Below are 25696 nucleotides of genomic sequence, written 5' to 3'. Positions count from 1 at the left end.
GAGGATGGTCTTTTCCAGTTCCGTTTTGTGGAGATTTTGTCTGAAATATGTTTTTGCACGAATCCGCCCTGATTTTTTTATAAATTTATTATTGTTCAACCTCAATACCATTTCTAGGTAACAGGTTGCGAAATCCATATAAGTGCCGTCATGTTGCTTAGAAGAATGGATAAGAGGAAAGATAGAGTTGAAATTTCGGTGGAACAATTATCAAATGCATCAACACACGCTGAGATATCCTTTCTAAGTTTAAAAACGATTTTATTCTATCTATGTAATGCAGCTGGTTTGTTTAGTTTTAGCAGGTGTTGCTGAGTTAATCAACTCTTTAAGTACAAACATCCTTAGTAGCTATAATCTTTAAGTTTTAAATTTGGTACACATTCAGATTCTGACGAGGTAGTTTGACACATTAGGAAAAATGTTTTAGTTGCAACACAAAAATGGCATTTGTTTTTTTGGATTCGTATGTCAACATATATTTATGGTTCAACTTAAACTGTCAGAGCTTTTTTCTCCAAATTATTTTTATAGGTCTCTAGGTCTACCCTATACATTTATTTGTTTTCTTAACTGTAAAAAAAAACGAACTAGCCAAGAAAAGTGGTAAACCCCTTCGAATTGTTGGATGGTATCATTCACATCCTCATATTACTGTTTGGCCTTCCCATGTTGGTATGTAACTTATAGCAACATCTGTGATCTGCATTCACTATCTCACTATAAATTAAACCCTGGGTAATGTATTAGATCTGTGAAAAACATAATAAATGGAAATTGAACAATGCCTAATATAACAGTACAGTGAATAAAAAATGTTTTAAATTACAAGTATACTAAATGGTTGCATTTCAGGTCTAATAGGTTTCATAGAATGATCAAGAGATGCCTACAGTGATAATACATTTTTTATTTTTGTTTACAATAGATGTTCAGACGCAAGCAATGTACCAAATGATGGACCAATCATTTGTTGGTCTTATATTTTCCTGTTTCAATGAAAACAAAGCCAACATGGTATGTTAGTTCTACTTCTTGGTATTATTTTTAAAGGAGTTGGTTAAACAGAATTCTTCAATATATTTATGACATACATACTTGTATTAAATATCTACAGCAAACAATAGAAGCAACATGTTTTCAATCTGTACGAGAATCACCTGAATGGGATGCTCCTCGGTAGGTTTTACATCTTATTAATTTTTAACTAATATTAAAATTTATAATGTTTAAAAAATACTGTGGTTCCTGGTTTTTATTGTGTAGACAATTTGTCAATTTTCATTAGCTACACCCTTAAGTATACCCTAGATCCAGGATATCATCTTTTTTTAAATTTCTTTTTGTTATTGTTAAAAAAATTTTAACATCATACTACAATAAGTTCAGTTGTATATTGTGTCTAATTTATTCTAAAATATTTTGTAATAGCAATGCTCAAACTTAAAAAAAACAAAAAAGAATTTCCATTGCATTTTAGCAGCCATGCTTTTAGACAACGCTCTCTTGTTTATTTTATTCATGATGTGTTCCATATAGATAATGACCAACAATTTTCTGCTAGTTCTCATCTCTTTTCTGTGTTAAAAAGAAATGACTTTTTATTGTAATTAAATCGATAAATTAATCTTATTTTAATTAGTTTCTATTTTTAGATATCAAAGAATAGAAATCCCTATGCAGATTGAACGAGGAAATACAGTGAGTCAGTTCAATTTTCAAACATTAACCAATCTTCCAAAGATATTAATACAAGAAGAATCGGAGATGTATGACAAAGCATGTGGGTAAGTATATGTTTACAAACCTCAAGTTACCTTTTTTAAATGTGAGTATTGCTATTGCCTAACACAGAATAAATGACTGCTGCCTATTTATCAGAACAATTACAGAATATACCACTGATGTTCTATTTCATGCACCTTGTACCTGGTTATAAGTTACCTAGTACGGAATTTTGTGGGTCTTGTTTTCATTTATTATGGCTCAAATTTGTGACAACTGATTAGTAACCACTGAGTTGAGGGATGAATCAATTACCATTAAGCGACAATTGTATAAAAGATTTAGTTTGTTGCTACAGAAAACGACTATACTTCTTCAAACAGATACATTCCTATTTGTATAAATATATTTTAAATTAAACTATTTTATCTGAGACAGGTCATGTGGTGATGGGGTAATGACACAAATACATAATGCGTCGGTTCATGCACAAAGTTTGTGCAATATAACGGAAACTATTACTTCTCCATTGTTGCATGTTCTTGAAGCTACAAATAAAAAACATGAGATGGAGTTAGAGAGAATCAAACTAGAGAATGAAGAATTAAAACAACAAATTGCTGCGCTATCAACAGAGCTAGAAATCGAAGTATAAATTGGAAACCGTGCGCATGGCAGGTAAGCTGGTTTCTCTACATATATAAATCTGCACTGTATTTATTAAGGAAAATCTGTTTGTGGTCATAAAACTCATCCAATATATATATATATATAATATATGTATATGTATATGAAAATCAATGTATAAGTATACATATATAATATAGCCCAGTGCTTTTCAACCTTATTCGGGTTGGTAAACCCCTAAAGTTGCTGCGACGAACTCATGCACCCCTGATTGCTTTAACTTAAAACCAATGACGTTTCGCACTTACCATTGATGCAAGATATAGAATTCATGTAAAATGTGGTTAAGTTTGTTTAAAATGTTCAGAACTAAATATTAATGCTGACTATTGTTGAAGTTGGTGATGCGCCCATGTATGCCCTTTTGTATTGGTGCACCCCTGGAATATTTCGTGCACACCGGTTGAAGAACACTGATATAGCCTATATATTTATGTTGTTGGATGAGTTTTATGATCATGAACATATTTTCATTTAATAAATACAGTGCGCATTCATAATAATAAATATGTTTGTTGTATTGTATAACTTCTGCCGGTATTAATATTAAAATACCATACCAACACAATTTTTTCACTTGTTTTTTATTAAGTAGTCTAAACAAGAGATCCAGCAACGATTTCATACATTCTTGCCCGACATGGCCTGTACAGTTTAAGTTTAACTTAACCAAAAGTATTACTCAATCTGAGCAACAATATTTTTTCCTCTATAAATTTAACTGTAAACTTTTTTTATTTTAACAAAGAACATTTTTTTCAAATGGCTGGTAAGGTAAAACACAAAAGAAATATTATTTTGCTGCAGAAGTGAGCCTATCACGGCGTGATGAATCATATTTCCCATTTCACATGAAATATCACTGTTCATGAAATGATGTGCCTGGGGATATAAAGAAGAGAATCAGAAAACATCGATATATTTTACACATCAACATTCGTAGTTCCAACTTTCAACATATTTATCACAATTTAAATTTGTAGTTCCAACATATTTATAACAACTTACTTGCATGGATTGCCACAAACTAATCGTGATATTCTGTTCACAAACTCCGACGTAAGGGATTCAAAACCTTGAGATATCACAGTGATATGTTCATCAATTGGTTTGCTCACCATTTCTCTCATCTGGTTGATATCCAACCGACCCCGGCTGTTCTTGATCCCGACCACGTTTATCTGAAATCAAGAATTGAAAAGACAGTTAATTTAGTGGTGTGTCGGTTAAAGAATTAATATGTACCAACTTGCACTTAAATGTAAACGTTAATATATGATGTCGTTTTAAACTTACATCTGCTCCCCTGCTTTGCAACAGCCGCGCTGGTTCAATGACGTCATCGTGTGAAACACCGTCCGTAAAAACAAGAACAATGTCTCGCACGTTAGGTCTGTTGCCAGGTGCGTTTAAACTATGATTATAAGCGTGTAGCAGTGCGTTTCCCGTTCGCGTACCTGGTTAGGAAAAAAACAGTGGTTCACCGATACCACGACGAACAGTTCAGGTCAAGAAGTAACTTACCCGATCCGTTGTACGGAATTTTGTGCACTTTAGTTTTTAGTTCATCAAATGTATCGATCTCACCAAGAAGAACTTCCGTGGCTGTGTCGACTCTCTAATTAACATTATCGTTGTATCAACTGTTAGCATTTTTCTGCAGTCTTGATTTATTTATGCCGGTCATACTACTTACTTGGTTATACCTGAAGGCGCCAACACGCATAAGATCTCTGCCTATGGTAAAAGAGCCAACGATTTCTGCGCAAAATTTCATCAACTTTTTCCAGTTCTCGAGGCCCACCGAACTTGAGCTGTCAAATATGAGCACCAGATCAAGAATCGCGTATGGTGGACAAGGTCCTGAAATTCATTTTTTTAGAAAAATGTGTGTATTTTTATTAAACTATGCGTACTGGAACAACAAGCCTGCTCTTCCGACCAAGTCCCATCACCCCTGCAAGATTTCGTTCCTTCGCCGGTCATAACGAAACCACGTGATTCATTGCACTCTGCACGACATTGGCTGAATGCGTAGTTGGAGTTTGAGCACGTGATCATGCCGCCATGCAAACTGATCGTTTCTGGGAAGCATTTAATGCCTGGTATGGAAGAACAAGTCAACATCTGCATATATGGGTTTTAAACATATGAAGTCACCAACGTTCACATCGTGGGGGTTTGGAAGTCCAACGCGCAGTTCTGGCGCAAGTGATAGTTCCATTGCCAATCATTCGATATCCAAGGTTGCACTTAAACGTACAAACGCTGTCGGTGACGTCACTGTTGGTGCAACTTTTTGTTCCGTGTGAAGGTGTGTACAATTTCTCCTTGCACCTGATTACTGGGGTAAAAATCAAAGAAAGGGTTGAAAGGTTACCTACAAAAAACAACTACCATGTAGTACTGTGGGGTAAGATGGGACACCTTTAACACATAATATTCAAATATATCTAGTTTTAAACAATTCACAACGGTCTGTTTAAGTCGTGAGGATTGTTTTATATTTCTTTTAATGTTTTTTTTTTGTTTACTACCAAATGGGACGAGAAAATAGAATGAAAAGGTATCCTACCCTACTACATGTTGCAAGTATACTATGACTTAAGCGGAAAACAAGCCCCGTAAAATAACCGACTCTGTGGCACAGTTGTTAGTGCGTTTGCTTCTAGACCAGAGAATATAAGTTTGAGGCTCAACTCGAATAACACCGTAACATTTCTGTTCATCCATAAAAAAAAACTTGAAAAAGTGACCTGAACTTGCCCCATGCACTTTTTCCTCTAAATCTATATGTCCCGTAACAAACATATTAATTTTGTTTGGTAAAATTCTTAAAAACTTTTACGGTAGTCTTGTTTACTATTATGGAACAAGCCCCTCACTTTTCGTGGAACGCCTTAAATACCAACCATAACATTATTGATACCAACCTGTCAATTCTTTAGATACTTTATTTGAGTAAATATTCATGAATTGGCACAGATCAAGCTGTCGCCTCGGTCCAGCCATCCGAAAAAACATTTCCTCTGCTTTTTTTCTACCGATGCTACCTTTTGTCACCATGTGCATTTCATTTCTTAGAAACCAATAAAATTCCCAGAACGAAATTTTACCATTACCGTTCCTATCGGCCACCTGTGATTAAGTAGATATAGTCAAATAAGATAACAAACAACATGTCATCAAGTTACCAGCTTCTTTTCTTCAAGCCACGCCGACATTGCTTCGGTAAACACACCGAGTGTAACTCCAGTTTGCCTGAAATTGTTCTGAACATTAAGTAGAGATGCAAACACTGATTTACTTTTCATTCCCCGACCGGAGGATTGTAAATCTGCCTCCCATGCTTCAACAAGACCATCCTCATTTGCATCGAACCGGTTGAAATAATCCAGCATCGCTGAAAGGAATTGTAAATGTCTTGCATTTTGTGCCAATGTTACCGTTTTATTCTTAAAATATATGGTGCCTATGGCGTTGCATTTTTATAAGGAAAGATTATACAGTCGGGTGGGGGAGGATGGGACTTCTTCTTTTTACCCGGCCCATTTAGTAGTAAACAAAGGACATTCAAAGTATTAATTAACCGGATCCTCACGATCGACTTCCATAGACCGTTGTTAATTGTTTGAAACACAATCAGGATATTTGAATACTTTGTGCTATAGTATCCCCCCTTACCCCACTGTATACTATATTTAACCATGGTAAATCCAACATTAGTTTCTTTACCTTTCTGGCAAGGCGGTGTTTTTCTTTCCTTTCTTTCTCCCACACAATCTTGGTTCTTGCAACATCTGTAGCAGCGCTGTGGGTTTCGAACCCAACCATGATAACAGTTCATTGAGTTCCGCCGTTCATTATTAATACAAGCAGCTTCTTGTTTGCAACCAGCGTTGATGCGGGTGTGACTGTACACACCGGTTGAAGGATTACGTTGCTCGTAACGCACTTCGGTGTAACAGACCTGAATAACAAAGTGTGATGACAAAATTATGAGTAATTTAACAAACTAAAGTCAATCTTTAACGTACGTGGTCTCTCTGCCAACATTCTTCTATTCTTCCCTCTGCATAACACGCGGCGAGTGATTTGCTTGATCTGCAGTTCAAACACCTCAAACCTAAAGTTTTACATATAGTAGGGTGGGGGAAGACGGGACACCTTTATCGCATTATATCCTGACCGTGTTTTAAACAATTAACAGCGGTCTATATTAGATTCGTTAGGATACGGATTTATAAATCTTTTATTGTTATTTGTTTACTACCAAATAGGTCGAGAAAATTGAATAAAAAGGTGTCCCATCTTTCTCCACCCTACTATAGTTAAAACAAATCTTTGCGAATAACCACACAAAACTTACTTGCTATGGTAGGCACGATATATACGAATGCTATTTTAATTAGAAAAAGCGAGCTCCCTTGTGATTTCATGTCTCAAATAAATAGAAATATGCTTCGGGTTGATTAATTTACGAATGAAGTATGTTGAACCAACGTCTACTATTGGTAGTATTTCATACTGTACCTACATCTGAAAATGTTAACAACACAGCACCCAAATCTTATTGACTAAAGTTGTAAACGCTTCCTGTTGTTTTATAGAACGTATATTACTTGGCCATGGGCCATGTTCTAATCAACTTTATTGTTTCTTAGCAAAGTAGTCGTCAGAGTACTGCTGAAGGTCATTTATGCAATAAACCAAGGTAGTTATGCATACTTGAGACGCTAACGATTTTGTGATTGTTCCAAAAAATGTTCAGGTCGAAGTTAAGTGCACGTTCAGTACTGCAAAACCGTAGTTAGTACCTGGTTATATTACTCTCTAAAGCAAAGTTATATATTTAACAAACAAATGTTATATAAACTGCCCTTTTAAACGATTTTTTTACAGTAACACATACAAAACACCAGATGGTCACCAGTATATAAAACGCGTGAAACTATTAATGCATAATTCGAGGGTAAGATGGGACACCTTCAGCAAATACTATCCAAGTATCATTATTGTATTTTAAAGAACTAACAGCGGTCTATGAGAGCCGTGAGGATAGGAGAAAGGAAATGAAAAGGTGACCCATGTTCCCCCACCCTATATGTTAAATCTGAAAGTTTGAATATAACAATAAAGTAGTATATGAATACATATACCGACACAGCTATACACCTTCCATATTCTGTAAGCAAGCAGCTCTAGATACCTTATAATACGCTTCCACATGTTTCGAATTATAAACGTCAGCATATTTGTCTTAAGTTTTCAGTCGGAACTTTTTCATTTTATTCTCTAAACTAACTCCGCTTGCCAGGCACCCTCTCTATTTTTAATGCTTTAGTCCATCTTCAAACACATATATATTAGTGCCGGAAGACGGAACAAACTTTCGTAGTTTTACTTTACTGGGTACCGCCTAGAACACGTCAGTGATAATTTGTGTTAAAAGAAAAAAAAGTGGAAATGTCAACAGTGGAGATTTATTGCAGCAATTCTATTTTCACGTGTTTTTTGTACTTAAACCACAATCTTTTAGTTGTACGTGTAATATTTTATATTTCCTATACAATATTACCCATTACAAGAACAAAACGATTTATGTACAGAATTTATATATTACAAATACGTTATATGTATCATTTATATTTTTTCGCAAACGTAATAATAATAGTAGGGTGGGGTAAGACGGGACGTGTTTTTATTCTATTTTCCCCTCACATTTGGTTCCGTAGTCCCGCGGCTATAAATAAGCTCTGTTAATTGTTCGCAACAACACAAAAAGTATAGGAAAGAGCTACTAACAGAGTCCCATCTAGCGCCACAGTACTATATAGTAAGGTGGGGGAATATGGGACACTTTCAGTACTATTTCGCGTCCCATTTGGTAGTAAACAAAGAACATTCAACGAAATGTAAAAAAGTCGTATCCTCACGACTCCCAAAGAACGTGGTTTTTGTTTAAAACACGATCAGGATATTTGCATATTATGCGCTAAAGGTGCCACATCTACCCCCACTACTATTTATAACATTTGATATACGATACATAATAAAGGGATTTAAATTAAAAACGACCAGCCCATCAGGCGAGCGGTAAACGGTTTTATTATGTTCTGTTTCGTTCGAGCTGGAAACCAGCAAATATCGAATCGATTATATGTTATTTGGACGCGGTCGCTTCATTTACTGCGGAACTAAGACCAAAACACGTCATGACTACTGTAATTAATGAATATGCATTTTACTTGTTAATTGATAAGTACCTAAAACCGTTTGCTTCGATTGCGAGTTATGGCATTATACGTATCGGTAATAACAATTTCTTTAAGTTTTGTTGACTTCAAAGAATCTAGAGTTTAGACTCCAGATCGAGACCGTAGGTAACTACCAAACATGTGCAAATATTATTTACATGTTTATTAGTTTTTCGTTTGTTAGTAAACAAAAGGTGTTACGTAAATCTATACAAGCAAAACTGACTTTACTTTCTCGGTAATAATAATATCTTCCAGTAGGTTTGGTCGAATCTAAAATATTTTCCAAAAGGTTTGTACATATATAGAATGTTAATACAGTTTCAACCCAGATTATGTAATATACGGAGTGTGGTTTTCTGCTGTATACGTAGTAGTGTGGCTGTGTGTGTGTTATGTAATACAGATACAAGCTTTAAACAAAACCGCTTGCTCTTATACTGTCACTTGCATGTCGGCTGCTTCTGCTTTTGTGGCTTCGGCTGTGGCGGCTTGGACTGTTTGATCGACTGCTGGAACCGCTGCTTGAATGTTCATCTCGTCTGTTGGAGTACTTGGACCGTTTGCTTTTAGAGGATGACCGATAGTAGTCAGGTCTATGATCATATACTGCCTTTTCGACCACAGGTTCACTTCGGTAAACGGTAGGCTCTGCAATGCACGCGTCGCTTTTTATATTTAGGCAGCAGGGTTGAGATAAAGAGGTACATTTAAAACATTACAGGGCCTTCAGTGTAATATTTATATATAAAAAAGCAAAAGAATTACCTGGATAAGAATGATTTGGTGCCTGTAGTTTTGCAGGATTGTAAGAATAAGTGTTGGTACTGTCTGCAGGTTTATTGCAACAGGCGCAGCAAGTCATCAAACAGCCAGCCACCAGAGCAAATAACATGGCAATCCAGCCAACGTACAAACAAGCACCGAGTGTATACTTGAGCTTTTGAGTTTGGTAATAGGGCGAATAATATTCCCAAACAACCTCAGCAGCGTACCAGGAAACACATATACCTGTTAGAACTCCTGTGAATCATAAAATTGTTTTGTTAAAACAAAAGTTACCGGTGGCTATATATTAGTACTCATTATCAGTATCCATCATAATTGTGAACAAGCTATTACGCAACGATGTGACATGAAAGAACACGATTTTTCAATGTGAGCAGACGTATTTATGACGTGTTTTATGACGTAATGTTTACTGGAGAAAGCCGTTGGTTGTCAGCTTGTGAGTTTATTTACATTGAATAAACATTCTTAAGCAGAAAACGCGTAGGTGGAATTCAAGTCTTTCATTTCTATTTTATAGTTTGTTTCAAATAAATTAAACATCGTCTTTAAACCATTTTTTAACCACAATATGAAACTATTCCTCACCGGCCGCAATGTGACATAATCCACCAATGATCACGATCCATCTTTTAGCTTTGCTTTCCTCATCCACAACACTCGCACATCTCATCCCAAGCACTGAACACACGACACCACCAAGAGATGCGATGAATCCGATGATCATTAAGGCACGAAATGCATTCAAGTATGCTGAAACAAGTTACAATAATATTACAATCATCATATACTCAAGAATATAGGTGAAAAAGACACATTTTGACTACGTTTTTTCGACAACGCATTTCAAAACATACGCTGTCGTACAGTTAAAAATCTTTTAGCTGCTGCTGGAATTCAGTTGCTGCTCTAGTAAATACATAAAAAACTCAGCTCTCGTTATGCCGCCATTTCCTACCCGGCAGTCCAATCAACGACACATCAAACGTGTCGCAGTTCCAGTAAGCATTTGAATACGAGACGCATCTGATCCAGATTCCTTCTCTTGCTCGCACCATACTCATATTTATCTCAGAGGCAACGACCGAGTTAATTCGCCACTCAGGTAAGATCAAAATTATTAACATCATCAGAGAGGAAAGTACGCCAAGTACAGCGGATATGTTGATTAAGCCATAACTAACTGCTGCCATCTTTAACTATTTACTGTATTTTCACTTTCGGTACGGTTTATCTTGAAGCAAGTCTAAATAAACACAATAACTACTTTCCACAATCTTCGTTAATGATGTGTCAGATAACCTATTTAACTCCTAACTGTACATCTCGTCACCGTTTCAATACATTAACAAGAGTTGGTCCGCGTACATTTCCTTTCCATAGTAAATATTTAGTTTAGATTATAATGACGTTCTTGGTTACACGAAAAACAAAACGCTCTTGCAATACATTAACGTAGCTTCAGTTGCGCTATTTTAAATCATCCGAATCTAGTAATCATTAACCTTGTAGATTACATGATAAATCTCCTCGAGGTTTTTCGTTGCGAGATATATATGTACATTAATATCGCCTTCCTATATATAATATACTAAGATGGGGGAAGATAGGACACCTTTTCATTCTATTTTCTTGTCCCTTTAAACAAAAAAAAAAACATTCAAAGAATTATAAAACCGTATATTCACGACTCCTATAGACCGTTGTTCATTGTTCAAAAAACGATCAGAATATTTGGATACTATGTGCTAAAGGTGTCCCGTCTGTCCCACCCTACTACAATTATTTAAAAAATATTTTTATAAAATATTTTGTGCTTGGCTACTATGGCAACACAGATACATGTTATAACATAAAGAGTGACCATCGACTACAGCTGACCACACACACACGTAATACCAACACCTGGCATATTAGATTAAAATATAAAATTGTACCGTTCTGTTTGCTTTGCAATTTGCTTTAAAATATACACGAATATTGGTTTCGTTGGAACAGTCAAAGAGAAAACCATTATGGTATCGATTCTTTACTTACTGTAAATGGTACCAACATATCCTGAATTAAAACCGTTAGATGTCGTCCCAGCGCCCATAAACGCAGTCATTTGGTAGCACTGACTAGTGCCTTGTCCGCCGCCGGACTTCACGCAAGTTAGGAAAAGTCCTTCGAATTCCCAGATATTGGTAATTGCAGAAACTGACCCCCAATTAGCCGTCGTCCTCCAGTAAGGGGCACCAAGCACAAAGGCGAACATGACCAGAGATAAAAATGCTAAACATGTTGATGCAGTACGAATACCGTTTGACGGCACACCAGCAGCCCGGTCGTTGTCATACGGATCGTTGGGGTAATTCTGATTATTGTAATTCGGCATTTCTACACTTGCTTTATGTTTCACCGTGTTAAAATACTAACTTTCAATTTTCTAAGCAAAGAATGTTATTTTATTATTTAAAAGCTTCACCTTTCGTTTAACCTACTTTTGCTTTATATTTGAATCTAATCGATTAACTGATAATTTTAAAACCTAACTTTCTAAAACTTTATATGCGCTGTGTCAAAGTTATATCCTGGCGTGTGAATAAGAAAGGAGAACTAGTTTTCTACGGAACACACCTACACACCTAGTGAGGAAAATAAATCTCGTATCCGGGAAACAGCTTGAGGTTACGTCACGGTATACCATCATTGTATTTACATACGAAGCGTATATTTCACCAGTCCTGTACTCCTGTTTTTAAATAGACTTTCTCCCAAAAATCATCTTTACAGAGAAAAAAGACCACAATCTTTACAGAGAATATTTTAAAACGAAAATAGCTAAAACCAACCTAATATAGCACCCTATATACATAAACCGAAGTCTATACGTCAAAGAAAATTTGCAGTTTATATCAATTTAAAACTTACTGTACACTCCTATTGCAAATGCGGTGTTTATTCCCGAAGCACCACCGTATCCTCCAGTTCCATAACCAGCGAATGTGGGCATTTGATAACATTGATCATCTCCTTGCATACCAGTACTTTGTACACAGGTTAAGAATATCCCTTCAAATGCCCAAATGTTGGAAATAACGAGTGCACTGCCCCAAGTTGAAGTAGTTCGCCAATACGGCGCAGCCACGCAGAATATAATCATAATGCAAGCAATGGAACCAAGAGCAAATGAAATATTCCGCAGTGTGTGGGATGTGGGACCCCTTTCTTCCTCTTCATCATACGGATCGTTCTTTATCATTTTTATACCTTTGCTAAATGACTGAATATCTGAATATATATAATCTGGTACAGTTTATTTCATAACTTTTTATATTACACATTGACGCTTTTTTGTTTTAAACTTATTGTTTCACACTCAGCTCCTCTCACCAATACGTTAGTTGATAAAACAACTTCTCTAAGTTCTGTCTATACTGGTTTCGCGGAAATCTCAGTTTAGTATGAGATCCATATTTTATTTGCTGACAAGTTAATTGCGATGACGTTACTTTACTTACATGGTTTCCATCTAAAATAATGTTACTGGGCAACGGTTCTCTTTACCGTATGTGTAGAATGGATGTTGCACAAAATAAATTCTACAACCTACTCGCCGTGTGTTGTTTATAGAGATAGCAATATTCTACCAACACACACGGTTAATGTTTTTTAACAATTTAAACCAGGTATATAAATAGGCCTGGATTACGTTAAAAATAATGCGCCGCAAACATGCAAAAACGAGTGAAAGATGAATATGTCGATAAAATGTGATGGTGTGTATAAATTATAGCCTATACCTACCGTAAACATCAGATCCGTTGCTGTAGAAACTTGGGACCAAACCAACTTGAATACATTGAATTCTTCCAGCAGAAAACAAGCAGTTCATCCACATGCCTTGGAACCCATATAACGTATTGTAGATTTGAAGTGAATCCTGGGATAAAGTTTGCTTCCAGAATGGAGCAGCAAGCACAAATGCAATCATGATCGAACTTATTCCACCAATTACAGCCATCAATTGCTGTAGCTTTTGTACAAGCAAGTTATCCATATTTCACATCATTAGGACACGCTCCTTTTTACTGTAAAAGATAACCAATTAAAGTGCAGTAGTAAAATTGTGTACGATCTTCTAAGTGCAACTACTTTTCTAATAGCTGAAGAGAACTAAATTGTTTATTTTTATCCAATCAACAAGATTTTTATATAGGCTGATGTGCAGGATAAGGCAAACTTGACACTCTGCCTAATTTCTGAATATCGATGTTTTGTGGCCTGACAAATGTTGTCAGAACTAAATCTTATTCACTTCTCCGCTACGCTTATTTACAATAGTGGGCCCGTACGCCCGTCGGTCAAATAAAAAATTCTGAGTCGTGAGCGAAAAACTTTTTTACCGCGTTAGAAAACATCTGTAACTATCCTTGAAAACACATTTTAGAAAGTTATATAAATACCCGTATTTGTGCGTATTAATTCCAACTGTATTTGAACTTGTCAGAGCCGCGGTAATCATTATTAAACAAATCAAAAGGTATACAGCGTCACCTTGCGGTCTAGGCTAAAAATTGTTGCGCAGCACCACCTTGTGATGGTCAATGTTTGGCGGGCAAGTTGAAATAAATTTTTAAGAAATATCTGTTAATCATTGTTAACACTGTAAATGTAAACAAATGTATAAATATAAGAAATAGACGTATTTCTAAATACACTTCATGTATTCTACTTTTTATTTTGCACAGGTTGCGTACAACCACTTACAATTTAAGTACGACAGTATCAGTTGAAAAAGAGTTGCCTACCAGCTTATCACGGTATATAGAAAATAGGTCTGTTCGTTTAAACACTAGTACTGCTCGTTTATATAACGAAATGTTCCATGGAGATGAGCAAAATGTGGCCACTGATGTATTAGGTATGACGTTGTTTTCTAGTAATTATTATTTTTGTTAATGTGGTAAATCATATTTTATTTGTTTGTATATCGTAACCGTTTATATATTAGCTTCAGATTCTACGAGAAACAAAGCTTTGAGGGGCAAACAACTTGGAGTTGTTTCATCTTTTCTAAATTCATTTGAACATAATCAATCATTCCCAATGTTACCAAAAAACAAAAAGGAGAACAGACTTGCCAAAGGATTGAATAAGTTTACAGGTACATAGAATAAGAACTTTATTTAGCCTAAGCAGGGTGGGAAAAGTAGTGATTACCTTACATGAATACGATGCAGAAATATTTCAATAATTATATATTAATTCGATTTAGAAATCAAAATCCCAATATTATTGATAAACGATCCAGTGTTTGCATTACTCTATCTCCGTTAAGCTACGTGGTAATAAATCAGAGATTTAATGCGCTGGAATTAGTGCTGTCCATCGCAATCGAATAAATACATGAACGTAAACGGTGGAGACAAAAAAATGGGGCGAAAACAAAGTAGATAAGTTTAATGGCAACTGTGCGTCGCTTGTTTATAATTATTTTTACTCTAATATTGATTAAATAAGTAAAATATCACTCAGCGTAAAACGCAAATGTTTTATGAAGCAAACACACTTTAATTCTAACACAATAAATGCATTCAACCATTGTGGCAATCGTCATCGCATAAATTGCTGCTGTGTTGCATTTTATGTTGCTAATAAGTAATAATCAATATGTGAATTGGTAATGATGCAAGCGATAAACCTGTGGTGCAATCAAAGCTAAACTCCAAAACTCCAGCATTAATTTTTACATCTTTCCATTTTCAAGGAAAAGAGATAAATGCTTGTACATTTTCCCAAGATCATCTCGCAAATTTCAACCCTGCTGATTTTCCTTCAGTTGATTTGGAAAAATCTTTTTCTTCCTGTATTTCTAAAAGCAGCTCCAGGTGATCATATTACCTTTTTGTTTGATAGATTATGATTTGTTTTTTTGGGTAAAATCTAGCTTTTAACTTTAATAAATTTCTTTTTGCAGTTGTTAATATGTTTTAAAGTGGGTAATTTTCTATATTTTTAAAACATTAAAATGCTTTAAAAGGAGGTTTACAATGTTGTAAATTTAAAACTCAATTCTGAGATAAATGATACAAGCAATTCAAATGTAATAAAGTAGTATATTATAGAACATCATTGAAGGTTAATTCTCAAACGTATGCAAAAGTTCAAGTATGAATATGTTTTATTAACATGGGCAAGCAATGCGATTTAGAAACAACCTTAAATTTCTGCATTCTTAGGAATTTTTGTTTGTGTTAAAGTGCTACAACATAATCCTAGTATTGTATTTTCAGACCACACTCAAGATTATCATTAGGCGGATCATGGTCTTTCAGCAGTTTTATAAACGCATCAGACAAAATCAACCCTAGTGATATTAAGCCAATAAACAAAGCAGTGTTCACCATAGATGCTGAAACTTCTCAGGTACCTGATAAACGTCAAACATTTGTTCAGTTTAAATTTATTTTGTTGCAATCTTATGTGCTTGTGTGATCCTTATTATCACAAAAACGGTAATCCTTTAGCTGGTGGCCACCTGAAATTTTGGTTTCACAATGTATCTTAGGTCTCACTGATACCCACTGTATAATTTAAAAAAAAAAACTCAGACGTTCATGTCGAAATTTAACTTTAAAAATGCGTGAAAACATGCTTCGTCACCGTATTTCGTCTGATTTGCGTAGGGTTAACGATTTATTACGTCACAATCGCGGTCTGTTTCGTCACAATAGTGGTATATTACATAGGTTACAGGACGTTATAGCCTTGTTTTTCCCCACTGTTTTAATGTAGGAATCAAACGTAACAATACTCATTTTATGACGTAATAATTCAACCTTGGTTTAATTCATAGCGGCTGGTGTGGAAAATACGGTGCCGCAAAATTATACAGTGGGTATCAGTGAGACCTAAGAAACATTTTGAAACCAAAATTTCAGGTGGCCACCAGCTAAAGGATTACCCACAAAAACTTCAAACTGATGTTGTTTTTAGTTAACTCAAAGATATATTGCCGCAATTTTTCTGCAGCAGGCAATTACTGCTACGAATAGCAATTGATGTGATGAGTTTTAGACTTAGCAAGTATGTCACATTGATTTGTTTTTATGTTTTTACAGATCTTAACAGCGAACACGAATGCTTGCATTATGTTTGGATATAATGGAGGTTTTGTGAATGTGAAACTAACGAACTTGTTAAAGAAACCGTCTCCCGGCAAACCTGGAAAAGAAGCTCTTTTACGTGATATACATGATGTGGAGGGGAATGAGGTGGTCATTGCTGGCAAAGTTGTAAGTCAAATTTTTTCATTTTTTGTGTTTTGTAATTTTTGGATTAAAATATTTATACTTAACTTGGGTTTTGAATTTCGGGCATACTTGTCACATTTCACCTTTTTTTCTATTGTTTACATTACATCGATATTTTTTATTTTGTTACCGTGAATATCTAACATTTTTTTCTGTTGGTACTACCAGGCATTAGGTAAACTAAAAATAAACATCTCTTGTGATAAAAATGAAAACTTATTACACTATTGTTTTGTCTTCTATATGACGAGCCATCATCAGGGTATAATGACACAACAAACTAAACACCTAATTTCGTTGTTAGAATATTCATTGTTTACACAGATGGAAGCAGTGACAAAACAAGGCGATGTATTCGCAGTATCAGTGTGGGCACGTAAGGTTGAAGCAAACACTGAACAACCTCGATGTCTCGTCATCTTGCAACCAGTTGTTCGGGTGGTTGGGAAGTTTCAATTCAATCAACAGGTATTTACTGTTTATTAGTTTAGTTTTCGTTATCGTTATCTTGGTATATAAAGTAGCATAGCCAAATTCATGGTCACAGCAGAGCTCAAATTAAATCTATAAAATTTTCTTACATGTTTGTATGTAATATATATATATATATACTCTTTTTTAGGGTGACATATTATCTTGTGATGATAAATTCGGCCACATTCATGGATACAGTGACAATACATTGTTGTCTAAATTGAAGTTGCAACAACTGATGCCTTCATATGAAATGCCAACTTCTTCGCGAATAAGCAAGGTATTCACATTTTACATATTTTCTTGTTGGATTTATCTTCTAAACTATTCTAAATAGGGTGTACGGAAACAGCAAGTTACAAGTACGACCTTAGATGGTCAAAAAATACCAATCTTGGTTTACATCATTAATCAAACAGAATCTGATACTGACGGTAAGATATATTTTATTATTTTTTAAATTGTTTAGTTGTTATTACTGTGGTTAAACTTACCAATTACCATATATCTACATAAAAATTTATTTATCTTGCTAGCTACAGTGATCTACTCAGCAAATGTGTGGTATTTTACCGACATCAACGGAATCCTTGTATGTCATCCTTGTGGAAAGATAAAACAGATCAACACCAACTTTTCACTTGCTCTCATGGGATATACTGCCAGTGAAATGTGCAATAAGGTTTGGTCAAATAAATTGGTTTAATTGTTACAGTACTCCTTTTAGTATTTTTCATATGGTAAATTGTTGAATGTTTTTAACATTGTACTTGGTAACCACTAACCACTAACGATGTCACCAAAAATAAAATATTAATTACTACATACATACATTACAATAGTGCATAGCATGTGTAATAGGGAATAAACGATTCGTATACTGATACAATTATGAATTCATTTAAGTTTTGTTTTAATTTGGGTGTGTGATATTTTTGTCATACAGAATATAAGAGATGTGTTGCCGGACATTTCCTCCTCAGCGGAACCATGTAGCATCAAACTCGATATAAGCGATGATGAAGTTGCTTTGGTGAAGGCATGTAGTGAAGACAGGTAATTAATAATTAGTAATATGGTGATTGCAGAAACCATTGCTTCGCTTTAAGAAATCATTTTTTTTTTAATTATATTTTCAGAACACCAAACGAACAGTTTTCAGCCACACTTATAGAAAAGCTTTCAGAGAATGAAACTTTGCAAACTTCAAGGTGAGGGTTCACAATTTTTATTAATTTTCGAGCGCTGATAAAAACTAAATCCATCTAATGCTGCAAACTACATCCACATGTTAGGTGGTGCACACACCTGCGTAAACAAAGTGGTTTTAAGTTATAATTCCATTGGTCATGATTGATTGATAGATGATTTAGGAGGCGTATTACATGACTGTTACTCTGTTCATGGCCTACTCAATACACGGCCTAGGAATACACCGAAACTGCTCAGAAAATAGGAGGCCTATTGACGCGAATAATGCCCATTATAATACATTGTTACGTCACGGTTTTATGAATGGATTTTGCTGTCTGGCTGTAGTTTTTGCATCAAATAACAGTTAATTTCCCATTCCCGGTTAAATTACCTTATTTTTCGGGTTATTTTGTCAACATCTTATATTTTTTATAAATGTTTAAGCATGACTGAACAGATAGGAGTTACTTTTAACCACCTGCGGCATACAAGTAAGTTTTACCGACAGTTTAGTTTGGCTCAGTCGCTGAGTGAAAATAGTATTTGGCTTAAAACAGAAGTTTTTTAAGGCAGCCTATGCATATCTAGCAAAACAACACCGCAGTAACAACAAGTAAGTTAATTGATATGTCCGTTGCTGACTTTTAAAACCGGCCCTTAAAAACAATATAGGATATTGGATAAACACAAGCATTAGCCTTTTGTCTCAAGGTGCTTATGCCTTGATCTGTCCTGCTGCTCATAACTCATTTTCTACCTGAGTTTTTTTTTTGTTAAAGCAGGACAGAGGCTCTTCCTCAAGGTCAAAAAAGGGGTCATACACCACATCATAAATTAAGACTGTTTAATACAAACAAACTCACGATAGCCTCCCTTCGTACTTAAGTGTTGTGTCTAACTTTAGACCTTTGTCGCTGTTTAAATTTGACATAACATGCACAGATGGTACCCTTATCCAAATATTTTTATCCAACTACGGAACACCTATTGACCATGCTTAAATAGCTTGCTTAATAATTCTGGTGGCTTAGAATTTAATCTAAATAAAATTATAAAGGTGTGCTGCATTATAAAACTTGCCAAATGCCTGTCTACTAAATTAAATATAATCAAAACGTAGGTTTTCTGTGTTGGTAAACTGAATCTGATTGCTCGTCTCTCTTTATGCTTAATAATCTGATATTTATATACTAATAAACCTTTTGCGCTGCTTTATATGTCTGGTATGATTTTAACTAAACAAGAAAATATCCCGGAGACACGTTCTGTGATAAACTGTAAGTTAAAACAACCTAGAACTGGTATTGAACCTACCAACAACTGCAAACTGCATTCAAAATGAAGGAAATCCATTCATAAAACCGTGACGTAACAATGTATTATAATGGGCATTATTCGCGTCTATAGGCCTCTTATTTTCGGGGCAGTTTCGGTGTATTCCTAGGCCGTGTATTGAGTAGGCCATGCTCTGTTCTGGGTAACGCCGTAACTACAATACTGCACAGGTCCTAATAACGCAAATACGTCGGTGCTCATCTGGGTAAAAAGACCCAACCGCCTCACTGCTTTCCTAGTGAAAGTTTTTAAAAAACAGCTTATCTTTTTTTTGGGCTACGAAACTGCACCTGGAATATAGTTTCAATTGGTAGTTGAAGTAATTTGAAATAATGTGTATTCTCTATTGTTGTAAAACATTTCTGCTTATCTGTTTACAGCTGTGAACCATTTGAAATGATCTCGAACGCTACTGCAGGAAATCAACAAGTGAGCAGTTTTACTCACATTGATTTTACGTTGTCTGAAAAACAACAAAGTACGGCTGACCACATCAATTCTTTGCTATCTGGAAGTTGCTCTGAATCTCTTGGTTCTGATGTTGATCATAATGGTTCAAATATTCCATACAAACATGACTTAGAGGGCAACAGTTCATGGGTGGAACTGACGTTGAACGAAGGAAATCCTTCAAATGCAAAAGATAAATTGTCTCAGATAAATGCTGCGTTGAATGGAAGTTTACATTCACAACCAACAGGTAAAGGTTAAATATTTCTTTAGGTTGACAAAAAATTAAACAGAAAACCAATTTTTCCTTGGTTTAATAAAAAAAGCAAACCCTTTAATAATAACAAATTATTCTAAATTTTGGTGCACATATATATTTAGAGATAGCTGTTTAATTGTTATTATGGATATTATATAACTGCACTTTAAAGTTTAATTTATTGCTGTATACTTCCACCTGCATATCTGTTTTGTGGAGAATCCGTAATGTGTATATCTATATGTTTTTTGCACTTTACAATTTAATTTATTGCTGCATTTGCATATGTGTTTTGGTGAGAATCTGTAAAGTGTATGTTTTATCTTGTTTCAGTCAAAGATAAAACTAGGAGTCCAGATTCAGCCGTTCACTCGTCTTCAGAAACAACAGAATCTTCATCGACCCAGGAAAATAAAGGATCAACAAAATCTTCGTTCTCAGATTATCATTCACGTGATGGTTCACCTGCTCATGTGTTCAAATCATCCGCGAATACATCACAACTTGCCAATCACCCGAAACCTAACGCACTCTCAAAGACGATCAATATAACGTCCACACCCATTGATGGCTTGCTAAGATCAGAATCACGAATGAAATCAACTTTGGATCTTCCACTTGGTATTTTCAGTGGTCAACTAAGACACAAGAACAATACCTTAATACGTAAGTTGTGTAATATGTGCTTAATATTAGATGTTTTATTTTAATTTAATATAAATGAATGAATGAATGTATTATCCTTGTGTGGCCGGAAACTGACAGTCGTTATAACACGGGTTTAACACCTGGTGCCAGCTTACGAGTTACAATGTATGTTACTTTGTGGGTGATTATTTTTTGGGTGTATGACTGATAATTTAGACAACTCTTTATGTATGACTGATAATTTAGACAACCCATTTGTGACCACTGGGTGGAGCAATTGCCGTTAAGTGTCTTGCCCAAGAACACATATTACCATCGTTGTCAAAGTCCACTCTAAATTCTCTAAAAATCTATACAAAGAACGTCATACAGTTTCTACGATAGAATATTTTTACTCAAACATTCTTTCTTTATTTTAGCTGTTACGTATGAAATCCAAAATGATGAAAATGGTCAATTGTTTTATGTTCGAATAAGTTTTACAACAAATTACTCCCATGATCCCAACCAAACATTAAGCAGCAGTTTCAACTCAACACTTCCTTCATTAAATGCTTCTGCAGTTAGTGGTATGCTCGATTATGTAAGTCGATTTTTCTGTCTGATCTGACCGGCCTATAAACTTAAAACGGTTTGGCTCTTTAAAAAATTGGTTATTTTTTTAGAATGTTTAAGATTTCCGTTTGACTATAGCCCTACAGCGCCATAAACACATAGAAAGTAATAACATGCAACTTGTAATAATATCCAAGTACTAATAATACACAGTTTTTAATTAAATACTGACTAGTGACATCACTCAATTCCCTTTTAATCCGATATACTAAAGTTTACAACATGGCCTCATGGAGGGGAGTTTCATACCATTTGCTTTATAAATATAAACAAAGGTTGTAGGATAAATAGATTATAACATTTAACAATAAATGTGTTAATTGTAATTACTAACTGCCAATCTTATAGTTACAAATGTGTTCTGTTAAAAAAGATAGAAAACTCCTACACTAGATTACAACAAAACATAACAATCGATAAGTGTGTTCCAAGCTGTAATTTATTTCATTTTTAGTCACTGGGTGCTGCTATAAAGCAAGCAGCAGAGCAGCGAAACGGAAATGTTTCACATGAAATTGAAACACCGGAGGGCAATGAAGAGTGGAACGCAATGCAAGGAAAGTTCAAAGAGTATTATGATGTCATAAGGACAATTGGAAACGGAGCGTTTGGTTTTGTTCGAATGGCAAAGAGAAGAATAGATGGTAAAAAGGTAAATGAATCAATTGCATTTTGTAAGGAATTACGAACACACATAACTTTAACTCTTAATATACAGGTTATTGTAAAATTCATCAGAAAAGAGAAAGTCCTGGATGATTGCTGGGTGGATGATTATGAAAGAGAAGCAACTATTCCACTGGAAATATCTCTGCTTTTCAAGTTAGTAAAGTCACAAATTTCAAATGGATTAAATAACCTAAAAGTATTGCTGTTTTTACCAACATTATTAAAGAATAAATGCAAGTCCTCTTACTTACATTTACTGGTATAATATTAGTGTTCTGTTACATATACCTTGTGCCTGCTATCTAGTTACTTTGTCTGCAACTTTGTGGGTTATTGTTATATTCTGTCTCACAATTTGTACAACCCCCAAATATTGGGTTGGACTAATTACCAATAAGTGTCTTGCCTACATGTTAGCAGCATTAGGGCCTTAGACCTAGATTATTTGGTTATGATGCCAAGACCCAAGGCTAACCATTATTCTTGGCATTGGATAATTTAATATGATATCACAACAGGTTCAATCATCCACACATTGTAGAAGTTGTGGAGTTTTTTGAGAACGAGAATTTCTTCAGCATGATAATGCCAACGCACGGAACACAAGGATTTGATTTATTTGAATTTATTGACCGTGAACCAAAGTTGGATGAAGCTCTTGCAAGTTATATATTCCGTCAGGTGAGTTAGGGGTTGGTATTGCCATTGGGGTAATGAGCCAATCCTGGCCTAAATCCTTTTTTTGAATTATGGTGTATATTCTTCTCCTGTTTCATGTTAAATTATTTTTTTCCTTTTTCTTTTCGGGAACAAACATGAATGATTTTATACATTCAATTATTCAATAGAACTTCAGGCACAGTGTCAACAACGTTTGGTTTTTTTTTTAATCGGAGAGACTCCCATCTTAATTATTAAAAAAATCTTTTTTTGGTTATATTGTTGGTGCCGTGTATAACATAATTTTAATTTCTAAAGTGAATTTTTTGGCAAATTTATTTTGTGTTTTAACACTTCAAGTCAAGAATGCTTTTATCAGGATTAATACGAAATTATCCGGAGTATAGATATTTTAAATTCCAACATACAGAATATATGCCATATTTCTAGACCTCCTTGGTAGTTTAGTTGTAAATTAAGTATAATATAGATTTAATTTTTGTTATGTGAGTGATACATACGTTAATCTTGTTTTTGCTTGCAGGTTGTTTCTGCTGTCAACTATTTACACCAACAAGGTGTAGTTCATCGAGATATCAAAGATGAAAATGTCATTATTGATGAATGTTTCCACTGTAAACTGATTGGTAAGTAACATTTGAATCAAACAACTCAGTTAATTAAAGTTGAGCATCTCCTTCACATATTACTGTAGATTTTGGAAGTGCTGCGTTCTTTGAAGATGGTAAAAAGTTTTCAACATTTTGTGGAACCATAGAATACTGCTCTCCTGAAGTTCTTCTCGGTAACAGGTAATTTAAACTTTCTTTGTTCGCTTTTGAATAATATATCTTTTAGGCAATTTGTTTTTACATACCATTGTTTCAATTTTCTAATTGACTTCTTAAACTGAAAAAAATAATAGAATGTTTATATGTAAGTCTTCGCTTGTTGATATAAAAGTTAAAATGCTACAAGGCCTTCAGAATCTAGCTGTAGCAGTTTAAATATGTTGTATTGTTCCTTTAACACTCTATTTTTTTAATTTTGCTAAAATGGAAATTGTTATTTTAGCTATAAGGGTCCGGAGTTGGAGATGTGGGCACTTGGTGTAACTCTATACACGCTGGTTTTTGGTGAAAACCCCTTTTTGACCGCAGAAGATACAATTGAAGCGATTTTAAAACCTCCAAATCGATTGTCAGATGGTAACATAAGCATTATATGCCGCTGTGTTTAAGTTTCAATGTAATCATACTACAATTTTGTAAAGCCTTTATGGCGTTTTATTGTTTTATACACATTTTATACAAATCTCTGTTTCTCTAAATAAATCATGAAATATTTATATGGTACATTAGACCTAGAACTTTTGGGCAAATAATTAACTTTATTCTCTCAGAATTAATGTTTATAATACAATGGCTACTTCAACCTGTACCCGAGCACAGATGCACAATGTACGATCTATTAGAAGACCCTTGGTTAAATATTATAATCGACCCGAAGGAGTATAACTGGGAAGATGTGGTCCCTTCAGCAGGTATAATAGATAGAAAATGAGGTTTTTTACCAAAGTTTTGTTACCAACAAGTTTGCATGTTTAATACCACGGGTGCAGCACTATGTGTATAAGCCACTCCATATGGTGCACATTAGAATACTTGTTTTTCGTAAGTCTTGAGTTGATGCAAAAGGATAAAGTTATTATTACATCTTAGTTTTTTTTAAAACTTACTAAATGTATTCAAATTATTTTTTTCTTTTAGGCCAAAAAGATGTATCTTACAACGGTGCAATTAAACCCAAAATGGATGATGATTGTGTTGAAGATTTTGATTCTGACGATAATGAACCACTAGCTAATCAAGTAAAGTGTTGGGTGAATGAGCATAAGAAGTTTGGATTAAAACATGGAAAAATGGACCCATCTGGTTTGGATAAAGATGAAAACATTTTTCCACTTACACGATGCTTGGAAAATATAAACCTTAATCATTCCATTTAAATTTCACTACAGCAACAGTGTTACTAAAACTGATAGAGTAGGTGCAAATACCCTGATTTGCTGTATATTTTTATAAGCCTTCTTCTAGTTTTTTGTATTTTTTTATGTTTTACCTTGTAGAAATATTAGGTGCAAAAATTAAACGTATCTTTAAAAATCGGATTATCTGCCATTAGTAATTAAAACTGTTAGTTGTAGATTTTTACAATTTAACAAACTGATTTGGGAATGCTGCATTATGTATTTTGAGTTGAAACATTTCTTCATTAAACCGTTTGTGAACGAAGTGTTACTGATCTATTAAAGAAGTACTGTGAAATGTTTTATTTGTATAGTGACAAGCTGCCGTTTCGATGGATCATGTGGGTGTGAAATGTTTTATTTTCGTACCCATTTGTGTACTTGCGTACAGGCGCAATAAAAACGATTGATGTCTTAACGTTGATAACTTATAATAGATTTATAATTGCTATAAAATGCCATGCACAACGTAACAATAGCAGAAGACGCTCTAAACGAGTAAAGTTTTGTTTGTATAATTATAGGTTTGTATTCGAGAGTCGTCAACTTTGACGAACGCTTCATGACATCACATCCGCCAACACGTTGCAAGTTCTCTCGCATCTAG

General features: G+C 34.7%; 4 protein-coding genes across 8 annotated transcripts in view; 2 read left to right on the top strand and 2 right to left on the bottom strand.

The window, feature by feature from the left end:
* Positions 1-3692, top strand: part of LOC100178139 (lys-63-specific deubiquitinase BRCC36) — a 4936-nt gene extending 1244 nt beyond the window's left edge. The window contains exons 2-8 of the mRNA XM_009863920.3: positions 118-234; positions 588-675; positions 929-1017; positions 1118-1179; positions 1656-1787; positions 2164-2403; positions 3220-3692. Of these exons, the coding sequence (XP_009862222.1) occupies positions 118-234; positions 588-675; positions 929-1017; positions 1118-1179; positions 1656-1787; positions 2164-2380 (705 nt within the window). The 3' untranslated portion in view covers positions 2381-2403; positions 3220-3692. The remainder of the gene's footprint in view (positions 1-117; positions 235-587; positions 676-928; positions 1018-1117; positions 1180-1655; positions 1788-2163; positions 2404-3219) is intronic.
* LOC100181304 lies at positions 2981-7228 on the bottom strand. Its single transcript, XM_002131933.3, has 12 exons — positions 6782-7228; positions 6450-6538; positions 6148-6382; positions 5607-5815; positions 5346-5550; positions 4577-4756; positions 4329-4514; positions 4109-4275; positions 3937-4030; positions 3709-3869; positions 3421-3593; positions 2981-3294 (listed from the first exon to the last, which is right to left on the bottom strand). Exons 1-12 carry the CDS (start codon positions 6849-6851, stop codon positions 3279-3281), a joined length of 1785 nt encoding a protein of 594 aa, XP_002131969.1. The 5' UTR covers positions 6852-7228; the 3' UTR covers positions 2981-3278.
* A 1584-nt stretch (positions 7229-8812) lies between these two features.
* Positions 8813-13539, bottom strand: LOC100178949 (claudin-4-like). 4 transcript variants are annotated; one of them, XM_009863919.3, is made up of 4 exons: positions 13248-13539; positions 10047-10211; positions 9438-9692; positions 8813-9320 (listed from the first exon to the last, which is right to left on the bottom strand). In XM_009863919.3, the coding sequence occupies exons 1-4, from the start codon at positions 13498-13500 to the stop codon at positions 9085-9087; spliced, it is 909 nt and encodes a 302-aa protein (XP_009862221.1). In that variant the 5' UTR covers positions 13501-13539; the 3' UTR covers positions 8813-9084. The 4 variants fall into 4 exon arrangements, with proteins under 4 accessions (XP_009862221.1, XP_026689573.1, XP_004225520.2 ...); XM_026833772.1 differs by lacking the exon at positions 13248-13539 and adding an exon at positions 12372-12812; XM_004225472.4 differs by lacking the exon at positions 13248-13539 and adding an exon at positions 11496-11963.
* Positions 13540-14195: 656 nt separating this feature from the next.
* On the top strand, positions 14196-25507 carry LOC100186012 (PAS domain-containing serine/threonine-protein kinase). 2 transcript variants are annotated; one of them, XM_018814961.2, is made up of 22 exons: positions 14196-14364; positions 14455-14607; positions 15211-15331; positions 15737-15869; positions 16565-16738; positions 17081-17224; positions 17379-17510; positions 17568-17664; positions 17773-17912; positions 18177-18286; positions 18370-18441; positions 20140-20459; positions 20802-21134; positions 21536-21699; positions 22186-22383; positions 22450-22553; positions 22919-23081; positions 23605-23707; positions 23776-23872; positions 24135-24268; positions 24463-24603; positions 24830-25507. In XM_018814961.2, exons 1-22 carry the CDS (start codon positions 14322-14324, stop codon positions 25066-25068), a joined length of 3315 nt encoding a protein of 1104 aa, XP_018670506.1. In that variant the 5' UTR covers positions 14196-14321; the 3' UTR covers positions 25069-25507. The 2 variants fall into 2 exon arrangements, with proteins under 2 accessions (XP_018670506.1, XP_002131885.1); XM_002131849.5 differs by having other exon boundaries at positions 17767-17912.
* Positions 25508-25696: the final 189 nt, after the last annotated feature.

This window comes from Ciona intestinalis, chromosome 1 (genome assembly GCF_000224145.3).
Source record: "Ciona intestinalis chromosome 1, KH, whole genome shotgun sequence".
In the NCBI taxonomy this organism is placed as follows: domain Eukaryota; kingdom Metazoa; phylum Chordata; class Ascidiacea; order Phlebobranchia; family Cionidae; genus Ciona; species Ciona intestinalis.
Note: the sequence above shows the minus strand (reverse complement) of the source record. Positions and strands in the feature narration are given on the sequence as shown.